This window comes from Jaculus jaculus, chromosome 6, assembly GCF_020740685.1.
Source record: "Jaculus jaculus isolate mJacJac1 chromosome 6, mJacJac1.mat.Y.cur, whole genome shotgun sequence".
NCBI lineage: Eukaryota > Metazoa > Chordata > Mammalia > Rodentia > Dipodidae > Jaculus > Jaculus jaculus.
In genome coordinates, this window is record NC_059107.1 from 83,295,417 (window position 1) to 83,314,474 (window position 19,058).

Here is a 19,058-nt window from a genome sequence, read left to right on the forward strand (position 1 = left end):
ACATCAGGTCCTGCAAAAAGCTTCCACAGAAGGGGTAAACTGCTGCTCAAGAAGGTAAAATCAGAGCATCGGTGGAAATGACAACATCTGACTATTTACCAGTAGTGCTTATCATTTGTCAAAGCTACATTCCTTTAGGCATCAAGGATTTGTTTCCAAAAGAAAGTTAATACATATGCTATCAACTTAGAAAGAGTGAGGAATTTCTTTTTGTTAATGTATCTCACCTTGCCTATTATTATTAGTTTTAGGAAGCATTTAATAAAAATAAAACCTAAGCCATTAAGTGAGTTATTTCTACTGAATAAATATTAAAGGTTTTAAAAATATGCATGCTTATGTTCCTCAAACTGTACCCTCATTTCTACTTGTTTCAAAGTAAAGTCATAAACTCTGAAAAACAACCAAATTCTTTCTGTGTAGAATTTGGTTAAAAGAGCCCACTGCTAAAAGCCACATGTTTTCCTGGTGTAAAAGTATATTTGAGGTAGAATGAAATGAAGGCAGGTAAAAAGTTGTGATTAATGAAAGGAAAACAAAATTTTATACTAGGTCAACTCAGTTCATTTCTCCAATATCATAGTGAATACCATTAGGTTCTTTAATAGTAGGAAGCAGGGTCTTTGTGGGACCAGAGCAAACATGTGATGCAACACCATTTTCTGTGTAAGTTAAAGGACACTATGTGTTCTGCGTGTGCCTAAGAATAAAGAGAATTTTGTTATAAAAAAATACATTATATTTTTATAGTTGGATTTTACCTATAATTACAGTAAAGGCTAACATGTATTTGAACAAGCAGAATATATCAGATCATTGCTAATGTTTTACAGATTGATGTTCAATCCTCCCAACAACTGTAAGAATTTGACATAATCATCCTCCCTGTTTTACAGATATGAGCTTGAATAATTTTGTCGTCCAAGCTTATTCAAATTCTACAGCAGAATCAAACCACAGATATCAGTAGGCACTATTAATCTCCATGCCATTGTATCTTCCACCAATATAGTAAGATGAGTATGCCCTATTCAGATAAAAATCCCACCTTCTCTCACATTTTTCTTTGTTGAAAAGAAATTTAAAATATATCTCAAAAGTATATGATCATTTTAAGATGTAATACCTTAAAAGCCTAATTTTGACCTAAGAACTAGACTATTTCCCTACTACAATTATTTTAACTGCCATCCCAAAAATGAATGCACAGAACATGTGAAAGATGAAAAATAGAGTAAGACAAAATTACCATACTTTAAAAAATAGCCAGCAAGTTGGTCTTCTATTAAAAGTATCTCATAATAAACACATACTTAAATTTTTCTTTTAACAACACTAAAGAATGAGGTATGTGAATGTTTTCATCACAGACTTTTACTGTACTTTACAACTAGAATGCTACAAAAGGCAGTACTCATTGTGCCTTTAAAGAGTACTGCAATTAAACATTTTCACATGAAGCCACCAAATATCACAAATGTCAGGGTCTACAGTTTTATTTTTTCCTTCAATTGTTATCACGATGTCTTTTATGTGATAGTTTATAGCCATGTTATCTCTTTAAGTTGATGTACATTTCAGAAGTCTCCATAGATGAATATATACTAAGCAAATGGTTAGAGAAAGCAAAACCACAAGAGAATTTAGTAAGTACTGTGTGGTTTCTAAGATGGATTTTAAAATACAATATAACACACTTTATTAGTTTTAAACAAAAATGCAAAATCTGTAGTCATAAAAATATTTTATTGGTAAACTGTACATAAGTGAGTGGGACTGTAAATATTTTTATTTCAAAATATTGATAAATGCATAAATTGAAAGTTATGCCTGTTTTCAGTTGTTTTATTTAGTAAGTGGCCAATTAAACTGACTGATTCTTAGTTATTTCCCAGTTCTATGCAACAGCTCCCATTTGTATATTAGATTCATATGTGTCTATGACCCTGGATACATTTAGAACAAGGAAACATTGACACTATCATTAAGTTAAAGCTTTCCCAAAACTGCAGCTTTTAAAACATGGCAAGTTCTTTTCTGTTTCTGCCAAATGTTTATAATTTTAATGTTTTATATAATACAGGAAATACCAGTGTTCAATGACAATAGCACTAAACTTGAATTAAAAAGCCAAATAATCAATGTTTTATTGTTTACTAGTCTGCTAGTAAACATTACAATAAACAAATGTTTTGAGTAGTAAGCAAACAAACAAAAACTGCAAAAATGGATAAAACATAACTCAGAAACAATAATTTAGTAAAACTTGTCAAAAACATTGGCAAAGTTCATACAAATTCTTTATTAACAACTTTGCTATTTAGCCACACCAAGTACCAGCAGGTGCATTTAAGAGGATAACCATGAAGAAAATCCTGTTGCAGCAATAATTGATTACGTTGATCTTTGACTTGTATACATATAACTATTTATTTCACAATTCTCAAATAATACATATTTAGGCAGCTTGCACTATGTAATAAAAAAATTTAAACTTGTTACATGCCAATAGTAGAGAATTCAAGAATTATGCATTAGAATTCACTAACCTAAAAGTAAAAATAGACTTACCAGTAACACTGCATAATGAATAATTCAACCACATTTTCATGGCACTTAAATGCAGAAATCCAAATATTAAGTCTAGAAATGTTTGGTAAGCATAGATTGCAATAAAATCTAGTGAGTCCTGGCAAATTTTTATTTTACATAAAACTCAAATTATGGATTGTGCATGAAGATGTCTGTCATGAAAATGTGGTTACTTCTTGGCTTAATCTGTATATTTGCATGGAGGACAGAAGTGACTAAGAAACTGGAGAAAATAATCTTTAATGAGATTCTCCATTCAATGACGAGGCTTCTCCTCGGGGGGAAGATGACCTGGACATCCCCCTTTCTGTGTTATCAGAGCTAGAGCCGCTCTGACTGTGCTGATCTGCAGAAGCAGCACTAGATGCAGGTGGTGACTTTGTTTTCTCCTTAAAGTCTGTAATAATGACTGTTAAATCTCCAACGGTAACTTCCAAATGTTGAGCACTACTCCGATCCACATTTTTTAATCTTGGCCTAAACACAAAAAATTATGAATTTTTAAACTAGATTTTCCTCTACCAAATTTCTGAGCATACTAAATAATCAATTAGGCAAAGGTAACAAAATGAATGTATCTCTATTTAAAGCAAGTAATGTGTAACAAGCTACAAAAGCATCACTAAATGCTCATGAACATTAATCAAACCAAATCATTCATGAACCTTCTCTTCCATATGACAGAAAACTGACAGCCTACACTTTATGGGTTTTTAACTGTGCCTTAACTTTTAACTAAAACTTTCAGAAAGCTTGTTGATTTTATTAAAACAGCTGTTTTAGGATAACAAAAAAAATAGATGCACCACAGAGGAAGCTGATAAACACTAAGCTAAATGAAAGGATCTTACTCCACTGATGCACACTGACTGTTATGACTAGACTCATGATCATTTTGACTAGCTAGCATTCAAATATCCACTCAGCAGTTTGAATACCACTTTCCCAAATTTCAAGTAGCTCCTTTAATAAAGGAAAAAAAGTAGGGGTGGGGGACACAGACACAAATGTCTTCTAGAAATCTAGGGGAAAAAAAAAGAAAAAGTATCATACTTTAAGCTTACACTTGTGACCTTTTTTAATTTCCAATATAACTTTCAAACTCAGAAAATTTTCATGGAACTTTAAAATAAAGGAGATGAAATTGCTTACTTTCACTGTGTATATATCAAAGTCAAAAAATAATAATAGTTAATTTTATTACTTTGAAAAGACCATAAAACACTCTTCAAATTTACCTGGTTTTCTTATGACTGTTCTTTTTGCTAGTTGTTTCCTTTTCACTTTTTTCTTTTTCTACTTTATCTTTTTTCTCTTTCTTTGACTGTGTAGGGGGCACAAACTGCTGAGTAACCTGCTGTGCAACCAACTGGGAGACAGGTCGAGGTTTCCTGTGTGCATGTTAAAAAGAAAGGTTTTTTAATTATAATTTTAAAATATATGTTTTATGAACGAGTATCTCATTATGAGAATAGATTATATATCATAATGACTTTCAAGTATAAAATTCTTCAAATGTAAGATATAAATTTTCTTTCCTGTTCAACAAAAATAGAACAAAGTAGGATAGCAGTTAAAACTTCAAGTCCAAGATACATGGTAAAACCATCAGAATGTAACTGTACATAAAGTAAGATGAGACTTTAAAATCTATATCAAACAAAATAGAGAGAAATGCATATAAATAAATTTGAATTTAAAAAATTAACTATGAAGGATCACTTTCAAGTATATTTTAACTTATTGTTGGTACTGAGGCTAGCTGAACTGTGTGCTCTGCACTTGCAAAACAGAAAGTAGATTGGTAGTGCAGCCAACCCTGAGATAGCAATTTAGATCTCCCTCCTCCTCAGAATGGAAAGAAATCTGTAGTGATGGCACTTTGTTCCCGCCTTTCGAAACTTTAATTTACTTACTTAATAAATACTTATCAAAACATTTCTCTCCTTATTACTGAAATCCTTAAAAGTCCTTTTGTCTCTAGTTACTATCTCACCATACACACATACACACACACACACACACACACACACACACACACACACACACACACACACATATATGTTTTGTGGTTTTTTGTTTGTTTGTTTGTTTGTTTGTTTTTGAGGTAGTCTTACTCTGGTCCAGGCTGACCTGGAATTAACTATGTAGTCTCAGGGTGGCCTCCAACTCATGGTGATCCTCCCACCTCTGCTTCCCAAGTGCTGGGATTAAAGGCGTGCACTACCACGCCTGGAACGTTTTTCGTTTTGTTTTGTCTTTTTATTTATGTTTTTTTCTTTCAGTATACTTTTTTGACGTTGGAGATCTGCTCAGTCCTCTCAAATTTACTGACTTACATATTTTCAAAGTATGTATAAAGAACCTATGGCAAAGCTGGGCATGATAGCATATGCCTTTACTCCCAACACCTGGGAAGCTGAGTTAGGAGGATCGTCATGAGTTTGACTGCAGCCTAGCCTACAGAGTTAAGTTCCAGGTCAGCGTGGACCTAGTACTGCAGGACTTATTGTGGGATACCTTAAGTGTTACCCAGCTTCCTGTTTATCCTTTGGTACTTACTAGCACAAGCCATCACCCTATCAGCTCAGGGTAAGGACTCCTTCACCCAGCTTTATGACAGAAAATGGGCAGCTGAGGTCAAGATTAAGAGTAAAACAGTCTCTTAAGTTCCTAAGAGAGAAAGAAAAGTAAGTAGGGAGGGCAGAAGGAAGAAATAAGGGTTAAGATAAAAATATATTTTAGCAGGTGGCCTATAAACAGTGGCAACTTTATAACCTAGAAAACTCTTTATCCTATTTTTAATGGAGTATTCTGGTGTTTTCTTCCTATATAGCAAAAGGAAACAGGAAATAATGAGAAAATATTGCATAATCAAGCATTCAAAGCTTTGAGGCTAGGAGGAAATAAGGAAGCAGCATATAAAACAGGTCTCAGGAAATAATGAATCATGAACTTTGTTTAGAGTAGCTGCAGTATCAAGTACTGGAAGGATACTAAGACAGATGTCCAATAAATAATTTTAAAGGGACAGGGGAGAAGGCTCATTGGGTAAGCACTTGCTGTGCCCATGTGAGGCCCTGAGTTTGTATCCCTAGAACCCACATAAAACCAGATGTGGCAGCAGAAGTACCTGCAATCCTAGCACTTTGACAGATGGAGATGGGAGAGGAGATAGGAGAATCCCTGAAAAGCTTGCAGGACAGGTAGCATGGCACACACAATGGCAAACAAGAAACCCTGCTTCAAATTAAAAAAAAAATAAAAAGATGGAATGTGAGCACTGACACCCATGTTTATCCTCTAACCTCCCCTTGTGTACAAATAATAATTACAATAAATAGACTTATCAGAAATCAGGGTTAGAGGGCTGGAGAGATGGCTTAGCAGTTAAGGTGTTTGCCTGTAAAGCCTAAGGGGTGTATTCCCCAATACCCATGTAAGCCAGATACACAAGGTGGCATATGCATCTGGAGTTTTTTTGCAGTGGCTAGAGGCTCTGGTGAGCCCATATTCATTCCCTATCCCCCTCTCTTCCTCTTTCTCTCAAATTAAATTAAAAATAAATCAGGTTTAGAGATTTAGCTAGGTTAAGAGTTACACAAGGAGGGGGCTGGAGAAACGGCTTAGTGGTTAAGGTGCTTGCCTGCAAAGCCAAAAGACTCGCATAATTCATATACATAAGCACAAGGTGGCACATGCATCTGGAGTTTGTTTGCAGCTGCTGGAGGCTCTGGCATGCCCACTCTCCACACCCCTCAAATAAATAAAACAAAAAAAAAAATTTTAAGTTACACAACAGCTGGAAAGATGACTCAGCTATCATGTCAAAGTGTCTTTCTTGCCTTCAAAGCCTGAAAAGCCTGGTTTTGATTCCCCAATACCCACATAAACCCAGATGCATCAAGTAGCATATGCATCTGGAGTGTTTTTGCAGAGGCAGGAGGCCCTGGTGTATCCCTTCTCTCTCTATGTCCCTCCCTCTCTCTTTGAAAATTTTTTAAAGGCTGAAGAGATGGCTCAGTGGTGAAAGGTATTTGCTTATAAAGCTTGATGGCCAAAGTTCTAGTCCCCAGTACCCACATAAAACCAGATACACAAAGTGGCAAATGTGCCAGGAGTTTGTTTGCAGTGGCAGGAAACCCTGGCATGCCCATTCTCTATCTGAAACAAACAAACAAGCAAGAGTTGCACAAATAAAAGTGATATTGACGGGACTAATTAATGAATAGACTTATTAAGAAGATGAATTCAAACAAGAAAAGTACTAAGGCAGTAGCTCCTATATTGAAGAACCATCAGAATCCTCTGAAAGCCTTGCTCAGCTTGTTTAAGCCCTACCCCCAAAGTTTCTGATTCAGTAACTTACCCATGGCTAGTCTCCAAGTAAAAAGAAACTTAAACACTAAAAAGAAACTTAAATGTAATATATCTAGTACATAAATCTTGAGATAGAAAGCAGAAATGAAAAAGAAAGGCTAGACAGATAGGAAAGATAGATAGATAGGAAAGTACCCAAGAATGAAAGCATAAATAGTATGACTTACTCTTATGTGACAGGAAGTCAGAGAAGAAAGTTGGACTTCAACTTGACAAGAAAGTACTGACAACAGCCTGAAGTAGAAAGGTACTACAGATAGGGAAATTGTTAAGAAGCTACTACAAAGACAAAACAAAAATACAAAATAGTAATAATAATGCCTAAAATAAAGTAGCAGTGGATTAAATGCAGTCTGGAGACACAGAGTCAAGGACACGTGACACTACCTGGATGTGCCCCTGCCACTTCTCAAAACATATGTAGCCAAGGCACTATGGTCAAGAATTATGAGCTGAATGTTTGTGTTCCCCAAAATCCTTGTACTGAAAACTAATCCCCAACATGGTAGAATCAGGCAGCAGTGAGTTATTAGATTCTGAGGTCAAGGCCCTTATAAGTGGTATTACAGCCCTCACAAAAGAAGCTCTCTTAGAGAGCTGCTCTGCCCTTCTACCACCTGAAGACAGCAAGGAAAGCATGTCTGAACCAGAAAGTAACCACTCATTAGACACTACCTCCACCAGCATCCTAGACTTTTTCAGCCTTTAAACCTGTAAGAAATAGGTGGGGAAGATGGTTCAGAGGATAAAGGTACTTGCGTACAAAGCCTGCAACTCTGGTTCAAGTCTCAAGCCATCCACATAAAGAAGACACAAAAAGAGGCACAAGTGCATGGTTTGTTTGGTGTTTGTTTGAAGTGGCAAGAGGCCTGGCATGCCCATATACACACACAACCACACACATGCAAATAAGTAAAAAAATTTAAAACCGTGACAAATAATTTCTATTATGCTAAAATACTCACTGTATGGCATTTCTTTGGTATTCTGTTACAGTGACCCAAGCAGACTAAGACAGTGGGATCAAACAAAGATAGAACAAAAACTTGGAGCTGGGCTTAGGTTAAGAGCTCTATCATGCAAAGATATGAGAGATTAAGAGGACCTGATTCACCCTGAGTTTCCCCAGCACCCAAGTAAACAGCTGGGCATGGCCACACATCTGTAACCGTTCAAGGACCAGAGAATCTCTGGGGCTCCCTGGTCAGCCAGTCTGACCAAAAAAACAGCAGCAACAGGCTCACTGAAAGAATCTTCAATATTGGTAAGAGCTATGTAGAAAATTTAAGAAAGAAACATGGGAGGCTGTTAGGGAGGAAGATGTAATGTTTATTTTATTGCTTCCTCTTCTAAACTATAAATATTACAATGAAATATTAGCTTTGTCCATCACTGTCCAATGACTACTATAGCACTGAAAAGAATCTTATGTATCTTAAATCGACCTTGAGCTTGTTAGGACCTTGAACTGCTGATTCACCTGGGAATACAAGTGTGCACCATCATGCCTAGTATATTATGTAGCCCTGGGGATCAAACCCACAGCTCTGTATATGTTACACCGTACTCTACCAACTAAACGACATCCTCATAGTCTGTCTGTCTTTCTTTCTTTCTTTCTTTCTTTCTTTTTTTTTTTTTTTTTTTTTGGTTTTTTGAGGTAGGGTGTCACTCTGGCTCAGGCTGACCTGGAATTCACTATGTAGTCTCAGGGTGGCCTCGAACTCACGGCGATCCTCCTACCTCTGGCTCCCGAATGCAGGGATTAAAGGCGTGCGCCACCATGCCCAGCACCCTCACAGTATATCTTTCTATGTCCAGGAATTCATCATTCATGATTCTAAATGAGTATTATTATTATTATTTTTTTTTTTTGAGGAAGGGTCTCACTCAAGCTCAGGGCGACCTGCAATTAATTCACTACATAGTCTCAGGGTGGCCCCAAACTCACAGTGATCCTCCTATCTCTGCCTCCCAAGTGCTGGGATTAAAGGTGCGAACCACCATGCCTGGCTAAAAGACTATTTTTTTAAATATTTATTTATTTATTTGCCAGTGAGAAAGAGAAGAGAGACAGAGAGAGACCAGGCACCCCAGGGTATCCAGTTGGTGTAAAGTAACTCCAGATTCATGTGCCAATTTGTGCATCTGGCTTTATATGGTCATTGGGGGAATCAAACCTGGGCCATTAGGCTTTGCAGGCAAGCGCCTTAACCACTGATCCATCTCTCCAGACTAAGAATACTTTATATTTTTTTTAAAAAAATTATTTTTATTTATTTATTTGAAAGAGGCAGAGAGAGAGAGAGAGAGAGAACGGGCACGCCAGGGCCTCCAGCCACTGCAAACAAACTCCAGACACGTGTGCCCCCTTGTGCATCTGGCTAACATGGGTCCTGGGGAATCAACCCTTGAACCGGTGTCCTTAGGCTTCACAGGCAAGCACTTAACCGCTAAGCCACCTCTCCAGCCCTAAGAATACTTTTAATAATGTGAAAGTTCTGTGCTCTTTAGCTGTTAAGTAAGTACTATGCTGCATAAGCCCAACTGCATATTATCATCTATACAGTAATGAATGCCGCTGTAATTTATGAAATATATTTACAAATTCAGGGGTGTAACAACCTCTGGTGAACAGACCTAAGGGAAGCCATCTTAGGCCACTCAGCCATCTTGACATTCTCCAGGAGCCATATGATTAACACAGAGCAATAACTACTAGCCTGAGGGCATGATTATAATAAAGTCATCTGATGTTAATCTCGCCCTGAGGTCAAGGTGGCCTAGTATTCCATATAGCTTCATCTGGTGTTTGGTCTCATCCTTATTTGGTGCTCTGCCCAAATTTTGCTTTTGTAAATCATGCTTGCTTGCTCTTCCAAAAGATAAGGGGAGAGGGAGATGATTGAAGAGTGAGGGGGTAGGTCTTTGTAAAGGAATATGGTTTTTGCCTTTAAAAACTCACTGTAAAACTAGAACAGGGCAGCTCTCCTCCTTGCTGTGAGGAGACAGACACTGACCAGCTTAATAAAGACTCTCCTTTTTAATTTTTATTTGGGTGGTCCTCTGTTCATTTCTGGTCTGGGACTTGGTACAAGGGATCCATCTCTATGTGTCCTTCATATGTAGCCAAAACAGACTATAGAAAATTTCTTGGGTCTATTGATTTATTGTAATACAAGAAAAAGTTTTCTTCCTACACTTGCCTCATCAATCTTTTTACTACTGAGAGCCTTTTTAAATTGTAAAGACAGAGTAGCCATGGGCTGGAGAGATGGCTCAGCAGTTAAGACATTTGCTTACCACCTGAGTTCCGGTACCCATGAAAAGCCAGATGCACAAAGCAGCGCATGCCCTGGCATGCCATTCTCATTACCACCCCCTCTCTGCTTGCAAATCGATTTTTAAAATGGAAAAACAAAAACAACAAAAAAAGACAGAGCAGCCATTTTCTTTCCTCCAAAATTACCCAACACCTTCATTTTAGAAGAGGTATACAAATACACCATTAGCAACTATCTGGTTATGTAATATGTCAAGAGAAAAACTTTTTTTCAAACAGTTCCTAAATCTTTATTTTTTAATAACCTCATTTTTTCAAATTAGTCAGTTTTACACTGAATAACAAAAAAAAAAAGAAATTTGGGCTGGAGAGATGGCTTAGCAGTTAAGCGCTTGCCTGTGAAGCCTAAGGACCCCGGTTCAAGGCTCGGTTCCCCAGGTCCCACGTTAGCCAGATGCACAAGGGGGCGCACGCGTCTGGAGTTCGTTTGCAGAGGCTGGTAGCCCTGGCGCGCCCATTCCCTCTCTCTCCCTCTATCTGTCTTTCTCTCTGTGTCTGTCGCTCTCAAATAAATAAATTAAAAAAAAAAAAAGAAATTTAAAATTACCAATAGTTTACATGTAAGCTTGATTCTAGTCTTTAAGTAGAACAACAAAAAAAAGCCCTCAAGAAAGCCTCCACATTACACTCCCATTCTGTGACTGGCAGCATTAGTACTCCTAGAATTCTTTTGTTTGTTTGTTTGTTTGTTTTGTTTTTTGAGGTAGGGTCTCACTGTGGTCCAGGCTGACCTGGAATTAACTCTGTAGTCTCAGGGTGGCCTTGAACTCATGGCGATCCTCCTACCTCTGCCTCCCGAGTGCTGGGATTAAAGGCGTGTACCACCAAACCCGGCTGCTCCTAGAATTCTTGATTGTCTACTGCTTTCTGCAGAGCAGGGCCACAAAGCACACAAACCCACAACTATAGCTCAATGAATCAAGAAAAATTTTGAGCCAAATGCAGACAATTAAAGAATAACTGTATTTCCTTAATAAAACAAAATGGTCCAAGTTCTTATTGAAAACTATTTCATGATAAAATTTTTTCTGTTCTTGAACACATCCAACTTGGCACTGGGCTACCTACTCCTTTCCCTTTATCCCTCAAATAGAAAGCTGGGCTGTACAATCTTCTTAAAAACAAAACAAAAGCAACAACTAAAATAGGAATGGGACTTCCGGTTAAGATGTCAGCTTAGGAACCATGCCAAAGCAGCCTAGGGAAGAAAAAGCCACAAAAAAAACCAAACAAACAAACAAAAAAACCCTAGCAAAACGCAGTCTTCTACTAAAAAGTGAAGGTGTATCATAAATTATCAACCACAGCAGAGAAGTAGGAGAGACCTAGAGCATCTAGAGCCCACAGAAGCAGGGAGAAGCAGCTCCCAGCAGTGGCAGCACCAAGTCGGCCTGGCCACAGCCACCAGGCTCTGCCTGAGCCAGAGGAAAAGCCAGGTGAGGGGATTCTCCCTCACACTGGCCTCCTCACAAACTCAAGAAACATGAAGGGAGGATGGCAGGGACCAACAGGGGCTGAGGAAGAGGATCTCAAGCACCAGCAGGAGAACTTCAGCCACCATCCATGGCCTCCCCTCTCCCACTGCCAGCGCAAGCGCCAGAGAGCACCAGAGACCAGGGGAGGGGAGCTCACCTACACAGCACCCCGCACAGGCAATTAGAGCAGTGTTCCAGCGATCCAGACAGCCTACTTGAGCCCACAGCACAGCAAAGAGGGACCCAAACAGGAGCGCGGCATAATTGAGACCAAAGTCATCCCAAAAGATAACTGGGGTACACCAGGTCAGTACATACCAAATAAGCCTGGTATATAGGCTTGAATTGGAAGTGCTAATTGCAACTTCCTTGTCAGGGTAAATTATATGTTAAATCTAATGGATGGTTGGACTTGCCATTCCTAAATAAGCTATATTTTGGACTTGTCATTTGTTGCTTCCTAATTTATAGTGCCTTTGTTTCCTCTTCTGTCATTTGTTGGGGAAGGGTCTCACTCGGTCACAAGCTGACTTGGAACCCTGTACAGACCAGAAATCTTAGCCTCCCAGTTGACAGGATTCAGGGTGTGGGACAACACACATCCTTAGGAACTGTGACTTTGTTAGAGCATCTGTTTGTCATAATACTTACTCTTGCATAAATAGTGATGGGCATGTAGCTCAGTGGTAGAGTGCTTGTCTAGCATGCACAAGACCTTAGGATTTTGATGTCCAGCACCACACACACAAAACAACCCTATGTATTAATTGACTATTTACATAGAAACCATGTATACTTTTTTTGCTTTTGTCCTTGGAAATGTATTGTTTACTTATCAATTCATGAGTATGAGGGAAAAAAATGGTTCCAGATTATGATTTGAAGATTCACAGTCTGAGATTTCCTTCAGAAAGTTAATCTCAGTATCATTCGTATCTCAGGTGCTGTTCTCAATATCTGTATTCATCTCCCAACTAACTTAGCAAACGTCAAGCAGCTTCTTTGTCTGTTTTATTCTCTTTCATCATGTGGAAATAATGAAAAAGTGATTTTTTTTGAGAGAGAGAAAGATAGAAAGAGATGGTGGGGGGCAGTGAGAATGAGAGCACCAGGGCCTTCAGCCACTGCAAATGAACTCCAGACGTGTGTATCACCTTGTGTACATATGTAACACTGCACACTTGCATCGCTGTGCGTCTGGCTATGTGGGACCTAGAGATTCGAACATTACGTTTTTAGGCTTTGCAGGCAAGTGCCTTAACCACTAAGCCATCTCCCCAGCCTGAAAAACTGATTTTTATTATGATCAAGAACTTTAGTCGGGTGTGGTGACACATGCCTTTTAATCCTAGCACTTGGGAGGCAGAGGTAAGAGGATCACTGTGAGTTGGAGGCCACCCCTGAGACTACATAGTTGCTGTGAGTTAGAAGCTAGCCTGGGGCTACAAAGTGAGTTCTAGGTCAGCCTACACTAGTGAGACCTTATCTCAAAAAAAAAAAAAAAAAAAAAAAGGGCTGGAGGGATGGCTTAGCGGTTAAGGCATTTGCCTGCAAAACCAATGGAAAGGACCCTGGTTCAATTCCCCAGGAGCCACATCAGCCAGATGCACAAGGGGGTGCATGCATCTGGAGTTTGTTTGCAGTGGCTGGAGGCCCTGGTGTGCCCATTCTCTCTCTCTCTGTCAAATAAGTAAATAAATAAAATAAAGCTTCAAATCTAATAAAGCATTCAAAAGAAAAAAATATTCTAAAAGTTGGGGAGCAAAAGACTACAACCACCACATTGACTCTAGTCTTCTTTCATACTTCCTGGAAAACAATATCACAGTGATGAATTAGCTCACTACTACATCATCCTAACTGACACCATCATCTTACTGTTTTTGGTTTTTCTATAGGTTCTTTTTTACTTTTTAATTTTTATTTGATATGGACATAATTAGTATATAAACAACAGATGTTGACATCATCATTTCCCTCCTCCCTACCCCTTTTGTAAAGAGGCCTTCCTCATTGGGGATGCAGGCCAACCCCATGGGAATGTGGGTCATGCATTCTTGGGGGGGGGGGCAGGCAATATCTCTGCAAAATGTCCCAACTTGTGGCTCTCACAATCTTTCCAACCCCTCTTCCACAAAATTCTCTGAGCCATGCTGGGAGCAGTGTATTTTTTTTTTTAATGTATTCAGTTATCTATCTAATTTGTGAGCAGACAGAATGGGCACATCAGGACCTTCAGCCACTGCAAAACAACTCCAGGTACATGCAACACTTTATGCATCTGGCTTTATGTGGGCACTGGGGAATCAAACTCAGGCCAACAGGCCTTGCAAGCACCTTTAACCAACGAGATTATCTTCCCGAACCTGTTTATGTTATTTTTTAAAATATTTCTTTTGTTTTTATTCACTCATTTGACAGAGAGAGAGAGAGAGAGAATGAATGTGCATGCCAGGGCCTCCAGCTGCTGCAAACAAACTCCAGATACATGTGCCAACTTGGGCATCTGGCTTATGTGGTTCCTGGGGAATCAAACCTGGGTCCTTTGGCTTTGCAGGCAAGCGCCTTAACTACTAAGCCATCCCCTAGCCCTGTTTGTGTTATTTCAATTGTTTTTTAATGTAGTTGGCAGAAACCAATGAGTAAAGATGAAATAATTCAAAAATTAAATATCAAGCTAGTCTAAGACATAGGAAAACTAAAATTACCAAGATCACATATACTAGACATTAAAGACCAAAAAAAAAAAAAAAAAAATACACCTTACAATAATTATAAGTTGTGAATTTTCTCCTTGTTCTTGACCTTAAAGAATAAAACAAAATAACGATCTTTATAAATGGAGCTGATCACAAGAAATTAAAACTGGATTTGGGGATGGGCTGATGGCTCAGTAGTTAAAGGTGTTTGTTTGCAGCCTACTGGCCCAAGTTCAATTCCACAGCACCCACATAAAGTCAGACATAAAGTGGCATATGTATCTATAATCTCAATATGCCTAAAGCAACCCAGGTGAATCTAGAAAACTGTAGCCTGTTGACTGGCAAACGCGAAGTGACAAAACAAGGGAGACCGTGTCATAAGCAAAAAGTTGAAAAAGAGGAAAAACACTAAGGTTGTTAGACCTCCACCCATGTGCTGTGATATGTATTCCTGCCCATACACACATCATATACACCCACATGCAATTAAAATAAACTACAACTGAGGCCAATTTAAAAATAAAGTAAAGTTCCATGGCTCCCAGTTCCCTGGCAGCTGGTGTGGGGCTGCTGGGAGCCTGTGCCCTTTGCAGCAGCATAAGTAAGCCCGGGCTACTAGTTCCCTGCCTCCCTGTTCTTTGGCTCCTGGTTCCCTTGCTACTGGTGTGGAGGGGCCAAGGACACAGCCACATGCAGGGTGGGTAAGCCTGGGCCCCAGGATCCCCTGTGGCTGGTGTAGGGTGGCTGAGACCCTGCACGCACAAGTGCAGCAAAGAGTAGGCCCTGGCTTTTTGTTCCTCGGTGAGATGGGCTGAGAACCAACAGATCCCCACACAAGACATGTTATGGCAGGCTCACAAGCAGGGATCTATCTGCAATCATCTCAAACCCAAACTCCATGAGCACCATTCATGACTGAGATTCAAATTCCCAAGTAGGATCCCTGCTGTAGCCTCACCCTGCCTCCCACCAGTTGATATAGCCAAGCCCACTACCAAAGACCAGGAAGCAACTACCATTGAGTCAACAGGACCTTTCTTGATCACTGAGTTGGCCAGGCACTGCAGAGCTATACTATAATTCCCAGGAGAGTGAATACACAAGAAAGATACAGTCAGGCTCAAGAGCACCTGATCAAAAGCTGTGAATCTTCTCACTTCTATCCTGACTAAACCTGAACAAGGCAACCAATGCATATTCCACAAGAGATACTAATTGCCACAGTTCTGGCAAAACAAGGCAATGACCTCAAGATAGGCAAGCCCCAATGGAAAACAAAGAACGTAAGACACCAAGCCAAAATATCCCCACCTAGGTCACTTATGCCCCATAACGGAAACTCCATTGCAAACCTAAAGGAAACTCCAGCCTTAGAACCCCAAGATGAAGGAATGGCAAGTATATTCAACAAACTTAATGAGGCCATGAATAAAAGGATGGAAGAATAAGTTAAGAACCAAGATAAACAACTTACACTGGCATTACAGATGCTCGCACTATCATGTCCAACTTACATTGGTTCATGGGGGCCAAACTGAGGTTGTCAAGCTTGCACTGTGATCCACTGAACCACTTCCCTAGCCCCAAAATAAGATTTGAGAGGTTTGTATTTATATAGGTTAAAGCAGAGCCTGTAGTGAGTTTAGATGGATGGAATACATCCTGTGGCAAGGGTTTCAATCATATGTTGCAAATCCTGGGGTATGTCAACCAAGAATGTGGTGTTGTAATATAAAATGTCCCAAATAGACTCAGGTGTTTGTCCCTAAGCTTCCTACTTAATGCCCAGCTGGTGGAGCATTTGTAGGTGGAGCCTTGTTGGAAGAAGGTATGTTGCTGGGGGTGGACACTGGGGTTTGTGAATCCCAGCCAACTGGAGTATAGAGCTACCTTGTTCTTGCTTCTCCCTCCTTCCTTCCCTCTCCCCCTGCATATGGATATATGATGAGGTGAGCTAGCTTCTCCACTACACCATGATGAATCTTCCCCTCAAAATGGTAAGCCTGAAATAAATCTTTTTCTCCCATAAGCTGCTTTGCATAAGGAATTTTTTAAAATATTTATGTTTTTTTTAACATTTTATTTATTTATTTAAGACAGAGAAAGAGACAGATATAGAGAAAGTGAGACTGGGCATGTAGGGCCTATAGCCACTGCATACAAACTCCACACACATGTGCCCCCTTGTGCATCTGGCTTACATGGGTCCAGGGGAATCAAACCTGGGTCCTTAGGCTTCACAGGCAAACATGGTAACCGCAAGCCATTTCCCTAGTCCCCAAGATTTATGGTGTTTTATTATTTATTTATTTATTACAGACAGAGAGGAGAGAGAGAGAATGGGAGCGCCTCCACACTGCAAGCAAACTCCAGACACATGCGCCATCTTTTGTATCTGGCTTATGTGGGACCTGGAGAATCAAACCTGAGCCCTCAGACTTCACAGGCAAGTGCCTTAACTGTTAAGCCATCTCTCCAGCCCTGCATAAGGTATTTTGTTCCACCAACAAGAAGGTAACTAACTGCTATACCAAATTACTGCCTATCGCAAGAATAATAATATTTTGAGGATTTTTTATTTGAACATTTTGTCTTCAGGGGCAGGGGTTGAACTCAGGGCTTCATGCATGCCAGACAAGTGCACTACCATGGAGACACACCCCAAACAAGGTTATCTATCATTCCTTAAAGCAACCAAGCAACAGTATGACCATCATGCCATTCTGGTTCCCAAAATTCTTTAGTTACTTGGATAACAGACATGCCTTCTAAGATTTTTTTTTTTTTTTTTTTTTGGTCATTCTTTTCCTATGTACTACTAGTCAAATGTAATATGATTTCTCTAGCCTTTTGAAACACCTAGGAGATATACCTCTCATGTGTCTTTGAGGTTATTTCCACAGAGGGTTAATAGAGAAAGGCTCACCCTGAATTGGGTGGTAGCATCCCATTGCTAGGGTCCTGAGTGATAAAAAGGGACAAAGGCAAAAGCAAAGTGAGCACCAGCATTCATCTCTCTTTGCTTCCTGGCTGGCGAACATGATGTGATGCTCCTGCTGCAACTAGAGTCTCTCTCACAACCATAACTTTCCCACTTACTGGTCTATATTCTCAAACTGTGAGTCAAAATGAATGCTTCCTTAAGTTGCTTTCGGTAAATATTTTGACACAGCAAAAAGCAGCTAACACAGTAGTGACTTTTCTATTATAAAATACTACATATTAGCCAGGTGTGGCAGTACATGCCTTTAATCCCAGCACTTGAGAGGCAGAGGTAGGAAGAGCACAATGAGTTCGAGGACACCCTGAGACTACATAGTGAGATCCAGGTCAGCCTGGGCTAGAGTGAAACCCTACCTCAAAGAAAACAAAAAACAAACTAAAAAAACCCCACATACTTGGCAGGTGTGGTGTCACATGCCTTTAATCCCAGCATTCAAGAGGCAGAGACAGGAGGATTGCTATGAGTTTGAGACCAGCCTGGAATTACACAGCGAGTTCCAGATCAGTAAGACTGCACCTTGAAAATAAACAAACAAACAAACAAAACCCCTCACATACTTAAAATGATTAAGATGCTAAATTTTATATCGTTTTGACCGATCCATTAATCAAGCAAGCTAGCCAGGCAGCCAACCAGGTGTAGTGGCATATACCTGTAATCCCAGCACGTGGTAGGAAGACCATCACTTTGAAGCCAGCCTGGGCTACAAAGTGAATCTGAATCCATCTGATCTACACAGCAAGATCCTATCTCAATAATACTATAAATTTTATTCAAGTTCCTAAAGGAGAATGTCTTTTCATTTTTAAAATATTGCTACCAGGCTGGGGAGATGGCTTAGTGGTTAAGCATTTGCCTATGAAGCCTAAGGACCCCCGTTCAAGGCTCGATTCCCCAGGACCCACGTTAGCCAGATGTACAAGGGGGCACACACATCTGGAGTTTGTTTACAGTGGCTGGAAGCCCTGGCGTGCCCATTCTCCCTCTCTATCTGCCTCTCTTTCTCTTTGTCACTCTCAAATAAATAAATAAAAATGAACAAAAAATAGTTAAAAAAAATATTGGTACCAAACTCATAGATAGACAGGCATCCAGTAAGTGTCTACTGAATCAGCCAGCCCTTCTTTTCTGAATGTTCAGTTGTTCTTTTTTTTTTAAAATAATTCTGCCCTCTCAAAACATGTTCCTTTGCTGCATATATAGTGATAACAAAGAAAACAGCCAAGGATGAGAAGTACTCTGAAATGTCATCTTTTGGACATGAATTGGCTGCTACATTTGTGCTCTCGCAGCTGCCTTTATTACCTACACAACACGTGCACAATATTGGGCCCATCAACATTCCATCATGGATAAGGAGGGCAACAAAAACAAGTAAATAAGAAGACATAAAAACAGAAGGGGGTAAAGGAGATGGCTTAACACCTAACAGCACCAGCACTTGCACTTAACCATGAGGGTCTGGGAGGCCTGAGACTCAAGCTCAATTCCCCCAGAACCCATGCCACACACATCTGTAACCCCAGTCCAAGGACTCACTGAGGTAAAAGTGGCGGCTCTGC

The 19,058-nt window shown here is 39.6% G+C and overlaps 1 protein-coding gene across 5 annotated transcripts in view; it reads right to left on the reverse strand.

Annotated features, from left to right (window-relative positions):
• Positions 1-521: 521 nt before the first annotated feature.
• The window catches only part of Yaf2 (YY1 associated factor 2), a 136,818-nt gene continuing 118,281 nt past the window's right edge, over positions 522-19,058 (reverse strand). For 3 of the 5 annotated variants that reach the window (XM_045152912.1, XM_045152913.1, XM_045152916.1), the window contains exons 4-5: positions 3,831-3,983; positions 522-3,069 (exon numbers count right to left, since the gene is read on the reverse strand). In XM_045152912.1, coding sequence (XP_045008847.1) covers positions 2,832-3,069; positions 3,831-3,983 — 391 coding nt within the window. In that variant the 3' untranslated portion in view covers positions 522-2,831. The remainder of the gene's footprint in view (positions 3,070-3,830; positions 3,984-19,058) is intronic. The other 2 variants (XM_045152914.1, XM_045152917.1) reach the window with 1 other exon arrangement.